The sequence below is a fragment of the Pelodiscus sinensis genome, chromosome 19, assembly GCF_049634645.1.
Source record: "Pelodiscus sinensis isolate JC-2024 chromosome 19, ASM4963464v1, whole genome shotgun sequence".
Classification (NCBI taxonomy): Eukaryota; Metazoa; Chordata; order Testudines; family Trionychidae; genus Pelodiscus; species Pelodiscus sinensis.
The window spans coordinates 1,891,622-1,916,262 of NC_134729.1; the positions used below are offsets into that span (position 1 = coordinate 1,891,622).

A 24,641-nucleotide genomic window follows, 5' to 3' on the forward strand; every position below is an offset into this window, starting at 1 on the left:
GGGATGTGGGGGTTGGGGTATAGGGCAGAGCATGGGGTGGAGGGGATACAGGTTGGGACACATGGGGGATAAAGGGGAAAGGTGAGCGGGGGAGGTGAGAGGTGGGAGCAGAAGGGCTGTGGGGGAGGGGGAGAAGATGTGGGGTGCAGGGGGAAGGAGGAGAGCACAAAGGCGCAGAGGCAGGAGAGGGGGCAAGTTGCAGGCGAGGGATAAGAAGGAGGAGGATGTGGAAGTGGCTAATGGAAATACAAGGAGGCAAATGAAGGAGGAAAGAGGGATGGAGAGGTGGGATAGGAAGGAGGGAGATTCCTGTTCTGGTTCCTAGATGGAGGAGAAAGGGAATATGTGGGGAGGGGACCCTAAAGCTTTTTGCTGGCGGGTGAGCTGAAGTGTTTTCCCTGCCTCCGATGGAGTCCGTGGAAATCCACCTGCCCACCCCAAACTCCCCTGCTGCTAACCCTTACCTGCCAGAGATGGAGTTAGGAAAAAATACAGCCACACAGCAACTCAATTTGTTTGCCTGTGGAATGCCAGATTGTCTCAAATGTCTTGGTGATATTACTTGGGGGAAAGGAGATCGGGGGATGCCTTCCCCTCCAAACTCCCCCCACCTTCATATTAGGTCCCCTACACCCTTGTTCCGAGTATACTCCGCGTATTTTTTTAGGAGCAAAGCTACTCATTTCCAGCACCATTCAGCTCAGAAGTTTGCTCGCCTAGTAGCACGGTCTCCTTCTTTCTTTAAGGCATAGCTTATTCACTGAAAAATGCACTCTTAGGATGACCAAAACGATTCAAGATTTCAGGTCAGGTGTGCAAATAATCCCCGATGAATAAAAAATGAGGTAAAAAAGAAAGTTGGTTATCAGGTTTTTAAATGACACGTGACGTTTTATTTCAAGGTCGTGTTCCATTTCGAAAGTGAGCTAGATCGGTGTGTCAAGGAAAATGGAAAGAGTTTAAAAATGCCAGAAAAAGGAACTCAACAAAACCAACAATGAAAAAAATAGCGTGGGCCAAACAAAATATCTTGCTCCACCCAAAGCAAATGGGGCTCTTTTTGGATCTGCTTGCTTGGTTGTTTACCTGTTTAGGTAAAAAAAAAAATCAATTTCAATGTGACCCAAAATATTCTATGTATTTATTTACATTTTTCAGTTGGGTCACCAAACCAAAAAAAAAAAAAAAGAACGCCTATTCACTCATCTCTAATTGTAACTTACATCCATATTCCCAATTATTCATTGAAGACCTGATCCATCATCTCTTAAAATTCATGGCAGTTGGATCAAACCCTGAGAAAAAAATAATGAAACATAGCTCCTTCGAATGCAGATATATGAAGCAGAGTCTATTTTGTGTACGCCACTTGGCAACACATTGTCTTTTTGGAGATGTGAATCATAGAATGGTAGCTTGGGAGTTTGAGTCATAATGCTACGGGAAAGAGACCTATGCTCATGAAATCAGGAGAAAAACCATAAATCCATGTGTACGAGCCAGGTGGCTTTTATAAATTTTTTTTAAGATGCAGATTCTGTGCTTGGAAAGCCATAGAAATGTGGTGATGGAATCTTAAAATGTAGGACTAGAAGCGACCTCTAGTTCGGTCCCCTGCACCGAGGCAGGACTTAAATTTATGTAGGCCAGGGGTATCGAACTTGCAGCCAAACACAGTTCCCAGCCAATGGGAGATGTGACACAGACCGGGTCATTGTTTCCTGCCACTCCCATTGGCCAGGAATGGTGAACCGGGGGCCCTAGGAGCTGCAGGGTTCGTGCCTACTTAATGACCAGGACAATTAGGGAGTTTTTCCTAATGTTCAACCTTAATCTCCTTTATTGCGATTTGAGACCGTGCCTTCTTCGAATGTCCTCAGTGTATAAGCGCAATTGATAACCACGCCCTTGAAGACTGTTATCATTTCCCCTCAGTCTTCCAGACCAAACCAACCCATTTTTTGTCAATCTTCTCTTGTAGGTCATGTTTTCTAGCCCTTTAAGCATTTTTGTTGCTCTCCTCTATACTTTCTCCTTTTTGTCCACTCTTTTCCCGAAGCGCAGGGACCAGAATTGGACACAAGACTCCAGATGAGACATTTCAGGACTGAATATGGTGGAAGAGTTATATCTCGTCTCTTCCTTACAACACTCCTGGAGGGGGGATAGGATAGAAGTCTATACAATCATGACTTGTGTGGAAAAAGTGAATAAAGACGAGTTATTTACTCCTTCCCATCACCTAAGAACTAGGGGTCACCAAATGAAATGATTTGGTAGCAGGTTTAAAACAAACAACAGGAAGTACTTTTTTCCACACAATGCACAGTCAACCTGTGGAACTCCTTGCCAGAGGATATGGTGAAGGCCAAAACTATAACAGGGTTCAAAAAAGAGCTAGATAGATTCATGGAGGTTGGGTCCATCAATCGCTACTAGCCAGGATGGGCAGGAATGGTGTTCCTGGCCTCTGTTTGTCTGAGGCTGGAAATGGATGACAGGAAAAGGATCACTTGATGATTTCCTGTTCACTTCCTCTGGAGCACCTGGCATTGGCCATTGTGGGCTGACAGGACACTGAGCTGGATGGACCTTTGGTCTGACCCCATCTGGCCATTCTTATGTTCTTACCATCCTAGAATGATGGTTGCCTTTTTATGCAATTGTATTACGCTGCTAACTCTCATTTTATTTGTGATCCGCTATAACCTCCGATCCTTTTCTGCCATGCTGCTTCCTCTGCGATTCACAGGGACAGCTGAGTGAATTTCTCAGACCTGAAGAAGAGCGCTGAGTAATCTCAAAAGCTTGTCTCTCTCATCGACAGACGTTGGTTCAATAAAAGATATTACCTCCCCCACCTTGTCTCTCTGCATTCCTTCCTCGGCAGACATTTCCCGTTTTCAATTTGTGCACTTCATTATTTCCTTCCTAAATACAGGACTTCCCCTTTCTCCTTCTTGAATGGGCTCCGAGTTATTTCTGACCATTTCTCCAGTTGGCCAAGAGCATTTCGAAGGCTAACCCTGCCCCCCAAAGCACTGGCAACCTCTCCCAGCGTGGTATCATCCACAGACTTTTCGAGTGGTTTCTCTACGTCATTATCCAAAGCATTGATGGTGATCTTGAATGGAACCAGACCCATGATATGCCCTCCCCGCTTGCCAACGGGCAACTGCCCTGGGGCCCGGTAATTCAAAGAGGCCCAGGGCTGCAGCAGTGGTGGCCAAAGTCCTCGGCCCTTTAAATCAGCACTTGAGCCCCAGACGGCATCATGTCTGGCAGCGTTAAGGGCTGGCTGCCCCAGCCCCTCCCCTTCTGGCCAAGGCCCCGCCCCTTCCAGGAGCATGGAGTCACTCCTCACCTTGTCCAGGGACCTGGCAATTCTGTCCGCCCCCCCTGCTGCGAAACATTGAAAACTCTCTCCAAGTATGGCCCTGTAATGGCCAAAAGGACCATAGAGAAGCCCTCCAGGTGGCTAGAGGGTCTAGGAGGAAACCAGCCAATCAGGAGCCAGGAGGGACTACAAGAGGAGCTGCAGGACTAGCAGTAGCTCAGTTGTAGCCCAGACCTGGCAGGGAGAAGGTCAAGGGAGCTGGCTGGCAGGACCAGGGACAGCTCAGAGTGGGGAGCTCTTAGAACATTGTCGCCAGGCGGAGAAACCTACCGAATGGGGATGCAGATTGAGAGACTGGACTGGACTCAGAGAGACACTCGACAGAGGGCACCGGGGTGGGCTCCAGGCAGAGGTGTACCCTGGAAGCGGTTGGTGCCTTCACACAAGGCTGTAGGTCTTGGCTGCAAGGCATTTAACATCGAGGTAGTGCAAGAACCCACACTTGGCCAAACGGGGGCGCTTGCAGGGGGTGAGTGCTGACCCCGTTAAAGGCTCCTTATAGCAAGTTTGTCAAGGCCACATTTCCCTAGTTTGTCTTAAGAGAAGGTCATGGGAGATTATATCAAACGCCTTATTAAAGCCAAGATGTATCACATCTACCGCTGCCTCCTTAACCCCAAGCTTCCTTACTTCTGCCCTCATCTAGTCTCACTTTCTGTCCATCACAGCCCTTAGAAATCCCCTTCTTATGCCAGATGGAACTTTGGGGCTTTCAAAAGTAGCTTTTAAAAACATTCGCCAAGAGCCAGGCTTCCACCTTATATGGCTTTAGCTGTAACTCTTCCAATGACACTGCTTTTTTTTTTTTTTAGTTATAAAACAGATTAAAAATGGATATTGTCTGTGTACGGGCCAGGTTCGTATTCATTTGCTAATGAAATGGTGCGAGGAAACATTAATCTTCCCGTGGCTTACCGGAAGCTGAAAATGGAATGTAACTCGGTAAATTAGTAATTAACAGACCCATTATGGATTTCCTATAAAGTGGCAGATGACCAGATAGGATTATATGATAAGTGGCGAGAAACTGATGTTGATTGCCCTTTTTGGACCCTGAAAGAATTCCTGGAACCAATCAAAGGCAGCAAGGCGGTCAAGGGGAGGAGCCAAGGGTGGAAGGGGCGGGGCCAAGGTTGGAAGGGACAAGGACAAGGGCAGTCAGTCCTTAGAGCTGCCCAGTCCTCACCGTGACCCCTCCTCTTAGAACTACAGAAGCGTTAGGAGGGATCACAGCTCTGCTATTATTCCTTCTGCATGGCTGCTGGCAGCAGCACTGCCTTCCGAGCTGGGCAACTGGAGAGCAGCAGCTGCTGGCCAGGAACCCAGCTCTGAAGGCAGTGCAGAAATAAGGGGGGTAATACTGTGACCCCCCCCAATAATCTTGTGATTCCCCTGCAACTCCCTTTTGGTCAGAATCCCCAATTGGAAAAACGCAGCTCTCCCCCGTGAAATCTGCAGAGTGTATGGTAAAAGCACTTCAAGGCTAGATTTCATGGTCCGCGGTGCGTTTTGCATGGCTGTGAATTTGGTAGGGCCCGACATGTCTCAAAAACCACCAGCTGTTTGAGACCTACCTGATTGCAGGGCCAAATTGGCCAAGGATGGAGGAGATGCTGAAAGCTAATCTGGCTAGTAAATAGTTACATTATGGTCTGATCCAAGTGACCAGTGGCCATTTCAAGGCACATCTGGTGAACTGACAGGGATATAAACTGCCCTGGTTGAAAATTTTCCTTTGGAATTTTTTTACCAAGAGAAAAATTGCAACGGGGAGGGGGGAGGAGAGGAGGGGAGATCAAATGAAAAAAATTGCATAAAATGTCCGCTCACTTTGAAAATGTTTGACTTTTTGCTGAAACGCAGCTGAGCAAACAAATTTTCAGCTGAAATTTTTTTGTTGCTTATCAGAAAATTGACAGAAAAAAAAACCAAATTGAGTTTCACTTTTCTAACGAAAAGCCGAAATTTTCCACTTTGCCATTTTCAAAACAATTTTTTTGACAGATATTTTCGGGGGGGGGGGGAGGGAATGTCAGATGATGAGCTGGAGAGAAATAACAGATATCAAGTATTTTATAACGGGAAAAAAAAGTGCCTGCCAATTGTAGGGCTAACTAAGCTAATCAAGTCGGCTGGATGTGTCCCAAACATAGCTTTTGATGGGACAATGCGGATGTTAAAGGCAGGGGAAACTGGCTTTGTAGTGCATTAACTAATTAATGTATTTATTCAAGCCCAGGGTGACTGTGTCGAATCTGCCGATGAATTCCAGTTCTGCCGTCTCTCTCTGTAATTGGCTGGTGAAATTCCTTTGGAGAAGAACGGCTGCTTTTAAATCCACGATCGAGCACCCAGGCAGGTTAAAATGTTCCCCTCCAGATTTGCGTGTGTTACCATGTCCGATGTCTGATTTGCATCCATTTCTCCTTTGGCATAGAGACTGCAACGGGAATCTCACCTTCCCACAAACACCTGACAAGTGTTGCATCCACAACGCCATTCCCCGGTGCTCAGCCGATTACCGGTCAGCTCTCAGGCTTGTTTCTGTATTAACCCATGTGAGCCGCAGCATCCATAACACATCCAGCGGTAAGAGCAGTATCTTAGGGAGGGTATCGCACATTCTATGCATGGAACGTGCACGCACCAGCCAACATGGGCTTATTCAGAAGTGATACCCCGTCCATTTCAGTGAGTTCAACCCAGCCGAGTAGCGTGAGAAGCCACCTACACCCTCGGCAGTTAGACAAACACGCAACACTTATGGTTATTTAGGGAGCAAAGGGATTTTCATGCCCGTGAAAACCACTCGATTTTTTTTTTTTTAATTTTATGTCCCTGCCGACCATCTGCCGAGCCAGGGTGACTCACGGCTCCTTGCAGCATGACATTTAAAAAGGTAACAAAGCCCGAAGGAGTCGCGTTAGTTTTCACGGCGCGTGGCGGGGCCTGTGACTCAGGTAGGGAGCGAGCGTGCAACTAGTGACACATCTGAGCAGCACTGCCGACGGCTAGGCCGTGACGCGCACGCGCAATGTTCGGCATGCACCAAAGTGGCTTGTTGACGTGGCAACTCGGAAAGGAGACAAGGAGCCTGGGATACTACAGATGTTGTGCCACACCCCGCAAACCCATGCTGGCATGAACCCCTACTCAACACAATCCCTCCAAGCGCTCCTTGCTATTGTACGACAGGCCGCACGTCTATAAACCGGGGCGCTCTGGTCCGGCAACCTCCGTGGTCCAGGATCAGAGCATCCTGCAGCACTGCAAAGGGCATGGGGCCGGGAGGCTGGCCCAATGCAAGGGAGGAGACCAGCATGATGTAGGGGAGGGGGAACCCAGCATGCGGCTCAGCGAGGCTGCCTGTGGGAGCTGGTGGGGCAGCAGAGCAGGGGATGGAGCCGACAGCAGGGGATGGAGCTGACAGCAGGGGGCAGGCAGAAATTACCTCTCTTGGTATGGCAAAATCCCTCATCTGGATGCTGAGGTGCCAGATCCGGGATGTCTAACCAGTATAACTTCATATACAAGAGACTGTCACTCAGCAACACACTGAAGATGAATTTCGTTCCTGGGGAAAATCCATCTGTGCTTTATTTTTAATCAAATGTACTACGCTGACTTCTAAAACAGAAAAGATCCAGCCTTTTCCTCCTGGCAGATTCTCCGCTTCCCCCATGCCCGCTAGAACGTCCTACCAGACCAATTTACTGCCACTCCCCCCGAGCTGGTTTTCTGACACTGCTGCCAGGAACACAACCCTGTGTGAATCTTCCCCTCAAGGCCGTGCAGCACAGGACCACAAAGGAGCATAATTACAATGTCGTCCTCTCATTGTTGTCCAGAGTAGCCTAGCAGCATGGATAGGGGAGGAGATTGAAGCCATTTCTGCTGGGTGTGGGTCTGAAGCAAACAGGGAAGGAAGAAATAAGAAGACTTTTGTCCAAACCAGCAATGGGCAACCGAGGCCCGTGAGGGGTTATGCCAGGGGGCAGAAAACCATTCTGGGTAAGTGGGGTTACAAGCATATAACCTGGGTAAGCGGGGTTACAAGCATGTGACGTTACCACTCCTATTTGATACGGGCCGTGCGAAGCTCGTGATAGTCTCCTTGCGTTGCCTGGCAAAAATCACGGGTCTGTGTATTCAGAGTCCCCTTGGAGTTCAAAATTCCCACTGTGGCCAAGTGAGCTGTCTTCTACCGCCCATTCTGGCGTCCAGGATGTCTAGAAAACGATTGAAGGGGAAGAGGTAAGACTGGTTTAACCCACAGAAAGCATTAAGAAAGGATTAAAGAATAAGACAGAGAATTCCCTGTTCTGTTCACACCCTCTGGGGACATCTGGCATTGATGCCAGACAGGATGCTGTGCTGGAGGGACCTTTGGTCCAACCTAGTCTCACCGTTCTGATGTTATATTCTTATGTTAAAACAGGTGCACGGCAGACCCAGGCAGGAGGAGGAGCTAGCAATACAGCTATCCTTAAGACAGAGCAGCCATGCTGAGCCCTGGAGCAGACAGAAAGCAGAAGGTGCAAAGAGAGTTGAAAGCCAACGTTGGCCCATTCCCATCCCCATCCCCTAAGATCCAGTGAGTCTGATTTGTCCTGGTGAGCAGCTCCTCTGTTTCCCACTTTAATTCCTTCAGCAACCCCTTCCCCCTCCCCCGGACGGTCCCTCCTGCCCTTACTCTTGATGGCACTTGAGCGTGTCTGTCTCTGTCAAAGCCGCGCTGTGATAAAAGGGCTTTTGTAGAAGGTCAATTGGAAAGCTTCTGTAATTTCCTTTGCGCCGCTTGATTATGAAGTGCCGATAAGGCACATTTGGGTTTTACAGGACATGTGGCGCGTCCATTTTTTCCCCTTTTTAAAATAAAATAACCTCGATTCCAGGCTGCCACTGTTCACAGTTCCATCATCAGAATGTCATTATAACAAGGTCCCATTTTTTGGCAAAGTGAAGGAAACGAGGCAAAAACGTGCTTGTATTACAATAAACGTCTCCCTGTCCCCCACGACATCACCTTGTTTAGTTCATCTATTTGTCTTGTCACTATTATTGATTCGTACTCCCGTAGCACCTATGAGCAGTGTCCCCTCCAATCTTTTTCCATCCATGTGTGGAATAATTTTATTATGTGCCCCACGACATGGGTAAATGTGCACCACCAGTAGAAACAAAACTTAGCTGTGAGTGCTCTGCTAATGAGCTGGGTGGCATGCGAATCTCTCAGGAGGGGCACAAATGCATAACTTATAGGGAATTCTGCCTACAAGCCCTACTCCTGGGTCCCTTTGCACTAGCAGCTGTCCAAATCATAGAATCATAGAACCATAGAGCTGGAAGAGACCTTAGAAGGTCATCAAGTCCAGCCCCCTGCCCTAGGCAGGACCAATCCCAACTAAATCAACCCAGCCAGGGCTTTGTCAAGCTGGGACTTAAACACCTGTAGGGATGGAGACTCCACTCCTCCCTAGGGAACCCATTCCAGTGCTTCACCCCCCTCCTAGGGAAATAGTTTTTCCTAATATCCAACCTGGACCTCTCCCACCGCAACTTGAGCCCATTGCTCCTTGTTCTGCCATCTGCCACGACTGTGAACAGCCTCTCTCCAGCCTCTTTGGAACCTCCCTTCAGGAAGTTGAAGGCTGCTCTCAAATCCCCCCTCACTCGTCTCTTCTGCAAACTAAACAGACCCAACTCCCTCAGCCTCTCCTCGTAGGTCATATGCTCCAGCCTCCTGATCACTTTGCTTGCCCTTCGCTGGACCCTCTCCAATGCGTCCACATCCTTCCTGTAATTGGGGGCCCAGAACTGGACACAATACTCCAGCTGTGGCCTCACCAGAGCCGAGTAAAGAGGAATAATCACATCTCTGGATCTGCTGGCAATGCTCCTCTTAATGCAACCTAATATGCCATTAGCTTTATTGGCTACAAGGGCGCCCTGTTGACTCATGTCCAGCTTCTCATCCACTGTCTCCCCAGGTCCTTTTCTGCAGAACTGCTACTTAGCCAGTCGGTCCCCAGCCTGTCACAATACTTGGGATTCTTCCATCCCACGGGCAGGACTCTACGCTTGTCCTTGTTGAACCTCATCCGATTTTTTGTGGCCCAATCCTCCAATTTGTCTAAGTCACTCTGGACTCTGTCCCTGCCCTCCGGCGTATCTACCTCTCCTCCCAGCTTAGTGTCATCCACAAACTTGCTGAGGGTGCAATCCATCCCCTCATCCAGATCATTAATATCGAACAAGACAATGGACCCTGCCCTCAAAAAGTGTGCAGTCTGAAGAGACCTACCAATTGACGGAGAGGGGAAGAAAGAAGCAATCATAAAGACTGGGTACCATTGCCAATCTGCTGTTCTGTGGAACCCCTCATCAGCTAATTGGAGTCAGGGAGGGACTGGGGGGAAGAAGGAGAGCAGCAAGCAAGCATGGGCCTCATGAGGAGGTGGAGCAAAGGCAGGAAGAGCCAGAACAAGGGCAGGGTCTCGGGGGACAAGGGGGGGAGACAGAGTAAGAGCAGAAAGAGGCGGGGCTTTGGGGGAAAGGGTGGAGTGGGGGGCGGAGCCTCAGGGCAGAGCCGGGTTGGAGTAGGCAAACTAAAAGTGAGAGCCTATTTTCATTAGAATTGGGCCAAAAATGTCTGGGGAAATGCTCATGTATGGCCAACCCTGTAATCTCTTGGAGAAAGAGGGTGGTCTCTTGGGTAGGGGGGTCTAGACCAGGACTTGACAGATCTGGATTTAAGGCTTTGTGCTCCAGACTTTGGGGTATGTCATTGGCCTTTTCTGACCCCTCTGTAAAATGGAACTAATCATCATTCCCTCTTTCGCAGGGCGGTTGGGGGCGGGTAGCGATGCTGAAAGTTATTAGGTGCTCCAAGACCAATAAAAGAAAGGGCCGTCTTTTTGTTCCGTGTTTGTACAGCACCTAGCGCAATCAGGTTGGGGCCAGAGCTATCTATCTGTGTATTTTAGGGGGTTTGTGCGTCCGTCTGCCCATCTGTGAGTCCGTTGGTTCAAGAACTCCTCCGAAACGGTAAGAGCCAGGATCACCGATTTCAGGAGGCAGCTTCCTCTTGTCCTAACTTAACGCCAGGTCAGGGCTGGGCTGGGCCAGGAAAACGGGATGTGCCTGGACTCCGATTGTTTTCCAGATCACAGAAGGGGAGGGGGGCTGAAAGAAGGGCCAGCTATGCTCGTCAGTGGCCACAGGGGGCAGCGAGCACAGGGGACGGTTATACTGCAGCATGGCCACGGGAACGGGGGGCGTGGCCTCACCAAGACGACAGTGGCCTGCTGGGGCCAGCGCTCTCCATATTGCCGGCGCCAGCCACAGGTAAGTGTCTCCCCTGCCACCCACCCCCGCCCCGGGAGCACCGCTAGGCCAGCCAGAGCAGCCTCGTCCTCCCACCAAGAAACTGCCGGGGGCCACCCGCCCCCCCCCACACTCTCTGAGAATCTGCCGGGGCCAGGGCCGGGCTGCACAGCCCCACCCCCCACTCAGCCCCCTGAGGGCCTGCTGGGCCGGGCCACAGCCCCCCCCCCCCCCGAAGAGCCGGGGGTGGCAGCTGCAGCACTGTCAGGCATCCCTAGTGAGCTTTCCCCGCCCCCGGCCCTGAGCCCCCCACCCATGCCCCGACTCCTGCACCCCCTTCCCTGAGCACCCCCCACACCCCACCTCCTGCCCTGACTCCTGCACCCCCTTCCCTGAGCACCCCCCACACCCCACCTCCTGCCCTGACTCCTGCACCCCCTTCCCTGAGCACCCCCCACACCCCACCTCCTGCCCTGACTCCTGCACCCCCTTCCCTGAGCACCCCCCGCACCCCACCTCCTGCCCTGACTCCTGCACCCCCTTCCCTGAGCACCCCCCACACCCCACCTCCTGCCCTGACTCCTGCACCCCCTTCCCTGAGCACCCCCACACCCCACCTCCTGCCCTGACTCCTGCACCCCCTTCCCTGAGCACCCCCCACACCCCACCTCCTGCCCTGACTCCTGCACCCCCTTCCCTGAGCACCCCCCGCACCCCACCTCCTGCCCTGACTCCTGCACCCCCTTCCCTGAGCACCCCCCGCACCCCACCTCCTGCCCTGACTCCTGCACCCCCTTCCCTGAGCACCCCCACACCCCACCTCCTGCCCTGACTCCTGCACCCCCACTCCCTGCCCTGAGCCCCCTCCCATGCCCTGACTCCTACCCCCCATCCTCTTCCCTGAACGTCCCCCCCACACCCAACCCCCTGCCCTGACTCCTGCACCCCCCCCCCCCCCCCCACCGCCATCCCCCTGCCTTGAAGGGCCCGAGCGATGCCGGGGACGTCTTCTAGCAATCACATGACTAACCAATAGGGCTGCGTAACCCGCGGCTGTACCTGTGTGGGGCCGCGTATTTCTATAGGCGCTTGGCTCCATGCCACACGACGGGAAGCCCTTTCCACCTGCAACTCCTGGGGGGCTCTGTAAAGATCCAGGAAGCTGGGGAAGGCACCGAGCTCCTCCGGATGCAGGGTCCCATGCTCCAGAGGTCTGCGAGGGGCTGTGGATTTTCCCTGGGCCGCGTTCCAGGCGGGAAACGTCATGTCCGTTCCCAGTGGCAGGTCACCCTCCGGGATCCTGCCCGCAGGAGGGGTGTGGCGAGGCCGGCTCAAAAACACCGTTGCCGCATCAGCCCTGGGTGGGTACGTGATGTCCACCTGGGAAAACGAGTCTTGCAGCTGGCCCCAAAAAGCGCCGGTGTTGGGCCATGGAGGCATCGTTGGGTTGGGAAGGCCGGAGCCATCAGCCTTTGGTACTTGCTGTTTGAGGACGCTCCTCTCTGGTTGCTCCAACCCGCCGGCATCTGTGCACTGGATTGGCATCGAAATGGGCATGGCTTTAAAAGAAAACAAAGGGGCCACTCATCCAGGGGGCTGAAAGGACCTTATTGTCTTTGTTTGCACTCCCGCCCCATCAACCCACTGTATCATTCTCCTATTGTGAATCATCGCCCTCTCCGACAAACACCGGTAACTAGGCATTGATTCTACAGCAGCAACGGAAGTTTTTCTTCATGCAGCACGCAGTTAACCTGTGGAACTCCTTGCCAGAGGATGTTGTGAAGACCAGGACTTTAACAGGGTGCAAAAAATGAGCTAGATAAGTTCATGGAGGTTAGGTCCATCAACGGCTTTTAGCCAGGATGGGTAGGAATGGTCAGCCTCTGTTAGAAGCTGGGAATGGGGAACAGGGGATGGATCGCTGGATCGCTTGATGCTTCCCTGTTCTGTTCACTCCCTCCGGGGCACCTGGCATTGGCCCCTGTCGGCAGATGGGACGTTGGGCTAGATGGATCTTTGATCTGACTCACTGTGGCCGTTCTTATGCACCCTCATGTCAACGGACTGCGCATGAGGAAGAAGCTAATGCAATTCCAGCTGCCTTTCCTCGCCTTGCGTCACCTATGGAACGACGGTAAGACTCCACACCAAAGCACGAATGCAAATCAGTGGAGAGTAGATTACAACCTGGAAGAGCCGGTGCAGAATGATCTGCGCATGTACAGAGCGCAGAACTGCGCGAAACCGCGCAGCTGGCGAGCAGGGCTCGCCGCCGCTTGGCAAGCCCTGCTAATGAGGGACTCATTAGCATAAATCATGATCTCATTTGCATATTTCCGGTTTTGCGCTGGGGGGGGGTTGCGCAAAAACAAGCAGTGTGGACGTTTCATTTTTGCTCAGAAACCCCCTTTTTGTGCAAAATCTTTATGCCGCGAAAAAGGAGGTACACTGATCCCGCGTAAAAAGGAAACGTTCACACAGCTTGTTTTTTGCGCAAAAAACCCCAGCGCAAAAACGGATCGGCAGAAAATATGTAAATGAGATCCCAACTTATGCTAATGAGTTCCTCATTAGCATATTTTCTGCCACAAACACTCATAGTGTAGATGTTGTCTAAGTGCCCCCAAATGGGACAGTGAACCTTATTAGGGGCATGTCTACACTGCTTCTCTTTTGTGGAAGAGGCAACGCAAATGGAGTGCTCATTAGCAATTTCTCGCGCTTCATTTGCATATTCTCTTCCAATGCTTTTTGCAGAAGAGGTTTTTGCACAAAAAAATGCTGTGTATATGGGTCCGTTTTGCGCCAAAAAAAACCCTTTTGCGCAAGAACCTGTAAACCTCATTTTTTGAGGAATAAGGGTTCTTGCACAAAAGGATTTTTTTGCACAAAACAGCCCTGTCTACACTGAGTTTTTCTGCGCAAAAACCTCTTCGCAAAAAGGATCAGAAGAAAATATGCAAATGAGAACATGATATATGCTAATAAGTGACATTTCCTCTTCCACAAGAGGGAACCAGTGTAGACATAGCCTAGGTGTGTGGCAAAATACAGGACTATGTAGCACTTTAAAGACTAATAAGATGGTTTATTAGATGATATGGCTGTGACTATTTTCTTCCACTATTTGATCTGAGGAAGTGGGTCTGGCCCATGAAAACTCATCATCTAATAAACCATCTTGTTAGTCTTTAAAGTGCTACATAGTCTGGTGTAGCTGACGCAAAATACAGGACTAACACGGCTACATTTCTATTACTATTCTAGGTGTGTGGGTTACACCAGCTGCGTGCAGACTCCCCTTAAAAGGCAGGTGCCTTCAGGTTAGATTTAGCATTACGCCTGGCCAGAAATCGTCGCCGGCTGAAACCGAAGCACGGAGCAAGCAGCGTTCCTTACCAGGGACGGGCTCCTGCGTCGCCACCAACTCCTGTAAAAGCTCGGCCTGCTTTGCACATAAGTCCTGCAGCCGCGTGAATTCCTGGCAAAGCTGGAAAAAGGCTTCATCCATTCCTCCAGCACCTGGCTCAGGGAAAACAGAGTCGGATTAGACCTGAAACTGCTGAGGAAGAACCGGAGGCCGGTTGTCACTGGCATGCAGTGTATTTTTGGAGCCGCTGCGGAAATGGATACAATTGGGTTTTTATTTGAATTGCGACAGACGTCGCGCACTGTGTAAGCCAGTGGTACCCCACCAGTGGCCACTGACCCCTGGTGGTCCATGATGGTACTGTAAGGATTCCGCTGAAAGTTTAAAAGTAAGGACCAGGTCCACCGCCAGATTGGGAATTTCCTACAGGTGACTCTTGCCCGGGACTTGCAATTTGTGACCATTTGTCCTCTCGCTCCCTTACGCACCCCCCTCCCCATCCCCATCCCGCAGTAGGCCCGATCCTGACTTTTCTTTTCCTTTTCTTTTCTTCTCCCCCAGGGCTCCGTGCGTGGCCAAGGGCAATATACCGGGGCAGGAGCTGCCTTTGGTCACGAGAGCCCCCTTGCCATATCCTCCCTGGATGGGCAGGGGACAGAGGGGGCGGGAGCTGAAGAAGTACGAACCAAGGTCCGTAGGCTGGAAAAGGTTGGGAGCCGTTGGCATGAACACACAATAAGAAGCAGTTTCTTCAACAATACACTTGTAACCCACCAGGAAAGGGGAAGCAAGTTGCCCAAAATAGGATCCTAGTAGTTGTGGGACGACACACAGGGGTCTTCTGACGCTTAGCGCAGCTGTCTAGCCACTAGGCCATACTGCCACTTTGCAATAAAAAGAGGGAAGTTTGGAACTACCCTTACAAAAGGCTAAACTTGGCAGGCCTGGGGTTCCTCATGGATTTGAAGAGGGAATGCAATGAAATCATCATTCGGATAGGTTTAGGGCTGCTTCCTAAGTCACTTTTGCATCACTCATGAAACCTTCCCATCCACCTGTGAGCGTCCTGAATTTTACCCCCCACTCCCCAAATGAAATTAATGGGTAGCAGGTTTAAAACTAATAAGCGAAAGTTCTTCACACAGAGCATAGTCAACCTGTGGAACTCCTTGCCAGAGTGAAGGCTAGAACTATAACAGAGTTTAAAGAGAAGCTAGATAAATTCATGGAGGTTAGGTCCATAAAAGGCTATTAGCCAGGGGGTAGAAATGGTGTCCCTGGCCTCTGTTTGTCAGAGGCTGGAGATGGATGGCATGAGACAAATTGCTTGATCATTGTCTTCGGTCCACCCCCTTCGGGGCACCTGGCACTGGCCACTGTGGGCAGACAGGATACTGGGCTAGATGGACCTTTGGTCTGACCCAGTACGGCTGTTCTTATGTTCTTATGTATTCCCATGGGGGGGCCGTGCAGTGGCAAAGGGAGACAGACGGCAAAAGGGAAGATTGTTATATGGGAGCGAGGCGCATGGGTTGTTCTTTTTTAAAATTCAGCTGCCCGTTGCGCCTTTTGAAAATCTCCCCCTAACATACGGTGTGAGGGGAAATCTAGTTCAGGACCCCCACGTGACGCCATAACAAAACAGTTTTGCCACTAAGAAAAATATCCTTGTATTGTATCTAGCACCATCCTCCTGGTTTAACCGCCGAGTTGACATTGCTGTTTCCACCAATTATTAGGTGGGGGAAGGAAGGAAATAAAACCATGCTCACAGCCACCTACCACGTAAATTCTTGTTTGAAGGACTCATGCATCCCTATTAGCATAACTATGCAAATCAGCTTTGCTGCTTGTCTTAATTTCCCATTTTTTTCCTGCAGCTCTGCACTGAAAGTTTAAACTCTAGTTCCCTAATTAGGGGCTCAGTTAATCCATCTGATGACACACAGAAGTCGGAAGAGGTTCCAGAAGACTGGAAAAGGGAAAATAGGGTACATTTACACTGCGGCACTATTTCAGGATACTTCTGTTATCCCGAAAGAGCTATGCCGTGTCTTTTAAACAAGCCCGCTATTTCAAAATAGCTCACTATTCCAAAGTCCAATGTTAATAACTACTTTGAGAACAGTTATCCAGCCAGTTATGCACCCACCTCATAGTAGCCCCATCTAAGTTGTATTTGCCTAATTTATTGATAAGAAGATTATGCGAGACCCATATCAAATGCCTTACTAAAGTCTAGGTATACCACACCCACCGCTTCGCCCTTATCCACAAGACTCATTATCCTATCAAAGAAAGCTATCAGACTGGTTTGACATGATCTGTTCTTTACAAATCCATGCTGGCTGTTCCCTATCACCTTATTATCTTCCAGGGGTTTGCAGATGAATTCCTTCATTACTTGCTCCATTATCTTTCCTGGCACAGAAGTTAAACTGTCTGGTCTGTAGTTTCCCAGGTTGTTCTTATTTCCCTTTTTATAGAAGAGCACTAGATTTGCCCTCTTCCAGACTTCTGGAATCTCTCCTGACTTCCATGATTTTTCAAAGATGACAGCTAAAGGCTCAGATACAGGCAGTCCCCGGGTTACATGGATCCGACTTACATCGGATCCCTACTTACAAACGGGGTGAGGCAACCCCGCACTAGCTGCTTCCCCCCAGCAGACCAGGGAGACGCGAAGCTAGCGCCCCCCCCCCCCGCCCCCCCCGCCCCAGCAGACCAGGGAGACGCGGAGCGGCTTTTCTTAGCAGACACCTCAGCTTGAGAATAAAGGACTGCGGGAAGTGAGGGGTGAGAGAATAAAACTGAGCTCTGGAGAAATGTTTGGCTAGAGTTTCCCCTACAATATATACCAGTTCCGACTTACATACAAATTCAACTTAAGAACAAACCTACAGTCCCTATCTTGTACGTAACCCGGGGACTGCCTGTACCTCCTCTGTCAGCTCCTTGAGTATTCTAGGATGCATTTCATCAGCCATTTCAACAAGTTCATCAAACTCATAAAGTTTGTAGCTGATACAAACCTCCAGACTCCTGCTCTGAGCCCTCTCCCCCTCCCCCCAACCCTGCAGGACTCAAGCAACGAGTCTTCTAGTAAAATACATAACAAAATACTTCAGTGGACACTGCACTGCACCACAGAAGCAGAAACCCATCTCAGATGTACCGTGCGACAAAGCAGACACTGTAGGAACCCCGTGGGAAGCAAACACCAGGAATGTGTTACAGATCCCTAATCCATATTTCATACAATAATATGCCAGTGAATTATTTAAAAAGTGTTAATTAAAAAGGGGGCTAATTACTGATTCTGCCTTCATTACACTGGTTTCACTCAAGAAAAACTTTAATCGTTTTTTGCTATTTAATATCCAACGGTAACTGTAATAAAACTGGGATAATTGTGTAGCTAGGAATTTTAATCTGAGATGCAACTTGCTGGCTACTCACAGTATAAAATCATGCACAGGTTGTACCTCTCCAAACCAGGAGTCTCTGATCCGGCAACAGATGTTCCTGCCAGGTGGGTAGGGTGCCGGCAGGGGCTGGCGGTAGAGGGGCTGCAAGGTGTGTCTAAACTACATGGCTCCGTCGACGGAGCCATGTAGATTAGGCTGATCGGCAGAGGGAAATGAAGCCGCGATTTAAATAATCGCGGCTTCATTTAAATTTAAATGGCTGCCGCGCTGAGCCGACAAACAGCTGATCAGCTGTTTGTCGGCTCAGCGCGCTAGTCTGGACACTCCCACGCCGACCTGAAAGCCCTTTATTGACCTCCCCGTTATGCCTCGTAGGATGAGGTTTACCGGAGAGGTCGATAAAGGGCTTTCATGTTGGCAGGGGAGCGTCCAGACTGCCCCGATCTGCCGACAAACAGCTGATCGGCAGAGCACGGCAGCCATTTAAATTTAAATGAATCCGCGATTATTTAAATCGCGGCTTCATTTCCCTTTGCCGAATAAACAAACCCTAGTGTGGTTACTGAGCAATGCAAGTGGTCCCTAGCCCACAGCAACAGTTAAGATCAAGAGACCTCTACAGGACAGGCTGGGAATCAAGTGGCTTTTAGCTCAGCGGGTAGAGGCTCTTATACTCCGCTCCCAAGATCCCAGGTTCAAATCCACCTAGTGGCGGTTACACAAGCACTGGTGGCAGGTTGTGGGGGGAGGGGAACCAGTGACTGGAGACCTCTCCTGCCTTGGCAAAATCCCTCATTCCTGACTAGTCCGGTCCTGAGCGAGCTGGACTGGGGATGTCCAACCATTAGTGATCTCCAGCGAGCAAACAGCGTGCCCGTTTGGCTGACCGCTTCTGCTTCAACTGTGGCCTCAGCTCCTGCAGGCGAAGGAGCAGGCTGGTCCGATCTGACTTCTTAGGCATCAGTCGCACGGCTCTGGTACAAGTCAGGGAAGCGGACAGACGGCCCTGCCTCTTCCACCTATCCCTTGGTAGATGCGCCAGGTGACGATGGGACACAATCAGCTATGCTGCTAATAACAGTGAGGGGGGGCCAGTGCCCCCCCCCCCCACTTGGCAGAGTTAGAAGATAGTTATAGACTGCAGCATCCGCACCGACTGCCTGGTTCTCTCTTCCTTGCACAAAGCCTTCCCCTTATACCAGGGCGGGCCGGATGCGGCCTGCCAAGCCTTCCCTTCAGCCCGCCCCACTGGGACCCTCAGCCACGGGGCAGCCCCACACTGCTGGTTGTTCCACGAGGTGCTCTGTGCCACACGCCAGGTGTAGGGAAGTGGCTTTGCACACTGCCCCCGCCTCCAGCACAATCTCTCCGCTCCTATTGGCCGGGAAGCTGACAGGCAGGGAGCCTGCCTGAGGGTCCCGCTGGTCGGCTGGCCGGGAGTCACCTAGGTAACCGCCTCCTGGCCAGAGTCTGCACCTGGCAGCCCAACCCCTCCCAAATCCCAACTCCCTGCCTCGGGACTCCACCCAACCCCTCTGCACCCCCCTACCCCAGGTCACAACCCCCTCCCAGGAACCCCTCCCCCAGAATCCTCTCCTGCACCCAGACCCCCTCCCCCAATCCCCTACCCCAGGTCACAATCCCCTCCCAGGAACCCCTCCCCCAGAATCCTCTCCTGCACCCAGACCCCCTCCCCCAATCCCCTGGCCCAGGTCACAACCCCCTCCCAGGTACCCCACCCCCAGAATCCTCTCCTGCACCCAGACCCCTTCCCCCAATCCTGCACCCCAATCCCCTGGCCCAGGTCACAACCCCCTCCCAGGTACCCCACCCCCAGAATCCTCTCCTGCACCCAGACCCCCTCCCCCAATCCTGCACCACCCTACCCCAGGTCACAACTCCCTCCCAGGTACCCCACCCCCAGAATCCTCTCCTGCACCCAGACCCCCTCCCCCATTCCTGCACCCCAATCCCCTGGCCCAGGTCACAACCCCCTCCTTCACCCAAACTCCCTCCCACACCCCACACCTCCTCCTGCACCCCAGTCCTGTATTCCTAGCTCCCCTCAGCCCCCAACCTCCGTCCCAGACCCTGCACCCGCCCCATAAAAAAGTGCGGCCCTTGACCACTTTCCACAATCTCGGCGTCTCTCCCTTCTCCCCAACTTAGACAGTCAATTCAGGGGTGTTGATCCCTGGAGACAAAGGGCTGGACTTCCAGAAAGAACATACCTGGTCTCCTCCTTTCCTGGGCCTCTGTGCAGTTGTGGGGCATTTGGGCCTGCGAGTTTCAGTGGACACAGAAATTCAGAGGGAGAACTTCGGGGCCAGGGAATTTCCCCTCCGTCGTGACGCTCAGCGTGCAGCCTCCGCCCGGCGCCGGAACAGGAAACAGAGTCGCTGTGAATTAAAGGGGCAGTTCTGCACAGAGCCAGGGTTTCAAAGTAGGTTCTGCCATCAGCTTGGAGCCCTTGAAGGGAGGCGGCAGGGCCGGCGTGGTTTTTGCAGGATCTAGTTCAAACGGGGCCTAGTTCCACTGGTACCTGCGGCAGCCTCCTTCTCTTTTCCCACTGGCCGGGAGCTCCCTTGGGGGGGGCGCCACTGCCATGCGCAGCCAGCGGCGTCGGGAGGCACCTCAGGACATACCACCCATGCAGGCAGGGCCCGAAATAAAGCGCAAGGCCCTGTGTGGAGGACTGCAGACGCCTCACACCGGTCCTGCGGAGGGAGGCTGGCAGTAGAGTGAGTGTAGCCCAGTTTTGGGACTAGCCCAGCTCTTCTGAGCCCCAGGTGTCTGGCTCTGCCACTGATCCGCTGCATGACCTCTGGCAAGTCACTTCATCTCTCTCTGCCTTTGTGTCGGCGGTCTCATCGGTTTGTTGTCTGGAGTCCTTATGGGCCTCCAGGATCTGGGCCAGGGCTGCAGCTTTTTAAAGAGCCGGCCCCAGACTGGCTCTTGCTGGAGCAACGCACCAGGCCCCCTCCCCGCCTTACTTTCCCCTCTGCTTTTAGCTGGAAAGCAAGGCCAGCTGTACTGGATTCCTAGAAGCCAGCACTTTCTTGCTGCAATGGAAGCGGCCGTAGCTGCATCTCCCTGGTGCTGAGAGACATGAGGCTACCACCATCTAGTGTTAAAAATGGGCCTTGGTGCAAAGCAAACCACAGCGTTCCCTTCCCGAGGAACTAGCGGGGCTGAACCGGCAGGGGCTGCAAGTCACACGGCAGCCGCTCAGCACGGGACTCCGGGGTTTAAGCCCTGGATCAGAACAATCAGGACCTTCTAACAGCCACCGAATGGACAGAGTCCTGCCCCACAGAGTTTGGGCGGGGATTCCGACTGGACTGTACGAGGTAGCAAGTTGCAATTCCGTCCATTGAAAATTACAAATAACCAGGAATTATGAATGGTCTCGGTTCAGCATGTGGGCAGCTTGCCCAGCCCCTGTAAGCCAACAACTGCCCGTGTGGGGTTGAAAACGGGCCTGGGGAAAGGATTGCAAAGAAGACAGAGGCTTCAAAGACTAGTTTGGAGAAGGCATTTCAAGAAGAACATTAGACTGGCCAGACTGGGTCAGACCAAAGGGGCATCTTGCTCAATGTCCTGTCTACCAGCAGCGGCCAATGCCAGGTGTTCCAGAGGAAACAGAACAGGGAATCATCCAGTGATCCCTCCCCTGTCGCCCATTCTCAGCCTCTGACAAACAGAGGCGAGAGACACTACTCCTGGCTAATAAGTATTGATGGACCTATCCTCCATGAATTTATCTAGCTCTTTTCTGAACCCTGTTAAAGTCTTGGTCTCCACCACATCCTCTGGCAAGGAGTTCCACAGGTTGACTGTGTGCTGTGTGAAGACCTGCTACCTATTCATTATACTGGGTGACCCTCTAGTTCATATGTGATAGAAACAAGTAAATAATTTTTCCTTATTCACTTTTTCCACTCCAATCGTGATTTTATAGACCTCTATCCTGTCCCCCTTTGTCTCCTCTTTTCTAAGCTGAAAAGGCCCAGTCTTTTTAATCTCTCTTCATCTGGCAGCTGTTCCAAACCCCTCATCACTTTTGCTGCCCGTTTCTGAACCTTTTCCAGTGCCAAGAGATCTTTTTGGAGAGGAGGCGACCACAGCTGCATGCAGGATTCCAGAGGTTGGTGTCCCATGGATTTATAAAGAGGCAATACGATATTCTCTGTCTCATTCTCTATCCTGTTTTTTTCCCTTGGATGTGCCAGAGAGAGGAGCAGACCCGTTAGCTTCTTGTACTGCCCATGCGGCACAGAATATGTCACATTGATCCATTACAAAAGAAAACAGACCGAATGGAAGACTACGGTGCATGCTAGTAGCGGTGAATCAGTGCCTGTAAGCAGGGGAAGTCAAGGGACTTTGCAATCTTTGCAGCAGTAAATACATCTGGGTAATTACAGCACTGAGAGAGTTCAAATTCCCCTGAAACTCCCTGCTAACATCTGTGGCTCTGATTCCCGTTTAACTCCACCAAAGCTCTACCTGAAGTTGGACACTAGAGGGCAGACGGTCAACTGATGGAAATTGTCCCTGTTTCACTGATTTCAACAGGACAGTACAATGACAATTTCCTTCCACCCTTGGAGGTGAGTTTTTCTGCGGTGGCTTAACTCTGCTCCCCTTCTTAATTGGTGCGCCCTTTCTTAATTGGTTAACTGGTTGAACTTCCTGTTTAACCAGTTAGCTAACTAACCAGGAATTCCCATGCTTTGAGATAAGCCTATCTCCTAGAATTCTAGAACTGGAGGGCCGGAAGGACCACTGAGAAGTCGCCAGGTTCAGCACAATGCTGAGGGACAAGTGTTTGTCTAAGCTGTCTTTAAAAACTTCCACTGATGAGAACTCCACAGTGTTCCTTGGAGGCCAGAGCTTAACTACCCAAAAAGTTGGAAAGAAGTTATTCATATCTGCCCTTAACTCCCCTTGCTGCAGACTAAGCCGATTCCTGCTTGTCCTACTTTCAGGGGACAGAGAAGAATTGATGACAGGTCTCTCCATACCAGCCCTTAACACATTTGAAGATTGTTTTCAGATTCTCCCCTCTCCCCGCCCCATCAGTCTTCTTTTCTCAAGACTAAACTTACCTGGATTTTTAATCTTTCCTCACGGGTCAGGTTTTCTAACTTTTTAATTGTTGTCTTGCTCTTCTCTGGACTCTCTCCAGTTTCTTGCTTTCTTTCTCTCTCATTGGCAGACAATATATGTCCTTGAAAGGCAAGGATGTCAGAGTAAGATTTTTCCTTCCTTTGGACCACAGGTGGGGAACCTATGGCCCCGGGGCCAGATGTGACCCCCAGCCTACCTGGATCTAGCCCCCGAGGCTCAGGACCCCACCACCAGCCTCACCCCTGCTTTAGCTCGTAGTAAAATGTTCAATGCCCCGGACCGCACAATTGCTTTCCATGACATCCCCCTGGCAGCCACAACCCACTAGCTGAGAAAATCAGTAGGGACCCTAGAGCAGCTCGTTAGGACCCGATGGGAGATTGAGAAATGGGGGCCCAGCTGCAGGCCCAGCATTAGGAACGCCAGGGACTCGGACCTTAGAGCACCCTGCATCAAGCCCAGAATTGGAAACCTATAGGAGCCGCTGACATTAGTGCCCCTATAGCACCTTGCAACAGGGACCTATGGGAGCTGCTAACACCAGCTCCTCCAGTAGCTCCCATAGGACACCTATAGAACTACAGGACCCTCTAGCAGCCTATGGGAGGCCCGGGTCCCTGGACCCGATAGCAACGTGCAGCAGCTGTTGCCTCGGAGCTTAAAGGAGCCCCTAGACCCTCCCGCACCCTGCAACCGCGGGGGGGGCATTCGGAACCTGGGGGAGCCCTCGCCCCGGGAACGCGGCGGGCGCTAGGACCCAGGAGCCAGGCGGGAGCGCGGCGGCGCTAGGACCCCGCGGCGGCCGGGATACACCTGTGCCCGGCGGCGCCGGCGTTTCCCCGCTGCCTTTCCCGCTGTTCCACCCTCTCGCCGGGCAGGTGAAGGGCCTGGCCCCGCCCACTCGGCGGGCCCCGCCCACCTGAGGCGTCCCAGCTGCTGCTGCTGCCGCCGCCGCGTCGCGCGGCTCGGAACCCCCCGCCCAGGTGAGTCTCCCCCGGCGGGATCCCCCTGGCTGGGGCGGGATCCCCCTGGCTGCGGGGGGGGGCTGTATCCCCTGGCTGGGGCGGGATCCCCCTGGCTGCGGGGGGGGGCTGTATCCCCTGGCTGGGGAGGGATCCCCCTGGCTGCGGGGGGGGGCGGGATCCCCTGGCTGGGGAGGGATCCCATGCCTGCGGGGGGGCTGGGGCGGGATCCCCCGTTTAGGGAAGTCGGGGCAGTGTCCCCCCAGTTGGGGAAGTCGGCTCTTGGGGGCGGAGGGGCGGGATCCCATGGCTGGGGAGGGATCCCCCTGTCTGCGGGGGGGGATCCCATGGCTGGGGAGGGATCCCCCTGTCTGCGGGGGGGGATCCCATGGCTGGGGAGGGATCCCCCTGTCTGCGGGGGGCTGGGGCGGGATCCCCCGTTTAGGGAAGTCGGGGCAGTGTCCCCCCAGTTGGGGAAGTCGGCTCTTGGGGGCGGGGGAGGCGGGATCCCCCTGGCTGCAGGGGCGGGATCCCCCTGGCTGCAGGGGCGGGATCCCCCTGGCTGCAGGGGCGGGGGGAGGCTGGGGCGGTATCCTGCTGGCTGGGGCGGGATCCCCCTGGCTGCAGGGGCGGGGGGAGGCTGGGGCGGTATCCCCCTGGCTGGGGCGGGATCCCCCTGGCTGCAGGGGCGGGGGGAGGCTGGGGCGGTATCCCGCTGGCTGCGGGAGGGATGGGGCTGTATCACCCAGCTGGGGAAGTCGAGGTAGTGTCTCCCTCCTCCAGTTGGGGAAGTCGGCTCTCGGGGGAGGCTCTTTGGAGGAAGGGGTCCCTGGCTGCGTTGGTATCCCCCTCGATGGGGGTGCGGTATCCCCCAGTTGTGGGTGTTGACTTCCTGGAGGAAGGGGGTATCTGGCTGTGGTGATCTTCCCCTGAGTGGGGAGTGTTGGTATCCCCCTGGAAGGAGCTGGAGGGGCTTATTGGGAGGGTGGCTAAGGTTATGGGGTAGACGCATCCCCCCAACT

General features: G+C 52.5%; 2 protein-coding genes across 3 annotated transcripts in view; one reads left to right on the forward strand and one right to left on the reverse strand.

Annotated features, from left to right (window-relative positions):
- Positions 1 to 247: 247 nt before the first annotated feature.
- On the reverse strand, positions 248 to 19,948 carry LOC106731991 (uncharacterized). 2 transcript variants are annotated; one of them, XM_025184454.2, is made up of 4 exons: positions 19,756 to 19,948; positions 14,126 to 14,252; positions 11,783 to 12,282; positions 248 to 7,626 (listed from the first exon to the last, which is right to left on the reverse strand). In XM_025184454.2, exons 2-4 carry the CDS (start codon positions 14,235 to 14,237, stop codon positions 7,531 to 7,533), a joined length of 708 nt encoding a protein of 235 aa, XP_025040239.2. In that variant the 5' UTR covers positions 14,238 to 14,252; positions 19,756 to 19,948; the 3' UTR covers positions 248 to 7,530. The 2 variants fall into 2 exon arrangements, with proteins under 2 accessions (XP_025040239.2, XP_025040238.2); XM_025184453.2 differs by having other exon boundaries at positions 14,126 to 14,248; positions 19,756 to 19,944.
- Positions 19,949 to 23,503: 3,555 nt separating this feature from the next.
- The window catches only part of GALNT6 (polypeptide N-acetylgalactosaminyltransferase 6), a 40,241-nt gene continuing 39,103 nt past the window's right edge, over positions 23,504 to 24,641 (forward strand). The window contains exon 1 of the mRNA XM_075901679.1: positions 23,504 to 23,640. The gene's annotated coding sequence lies outside the window, so the exon portion shown is untranslated. The remainder of the gene's footprint in view (positions 23,641 to 24,641) is intronic.

What these genes read in the sequence shown, in the direction of transcription:
- LOC106731991 (XM_025184453.2), bottom strand. Translation starts at nt 19,798, where the DNA reads ATGCCCCACAACTGCACAGAGGCCCAGGAAAGGAGGAGACCAG. An exon ending in CCAGGAAAGGAGGAGACCAG is followed by an intron (nt 14,249 to 19,755) that starts GTATGTTCTTTC and finishes TCCCTGAGCCAG; the next exon opens with GTGCTGGAGGAATGGATGAA. An exon ending in GACGCAGGAGCCCGTCCCTG is followed by an intron (nt 12,283 to 14,125) that starts GTAAGGAACGCT and finishes TTTCTTTTAAAG; the next exon opens with CCATGCCCATTTCGATGCCA.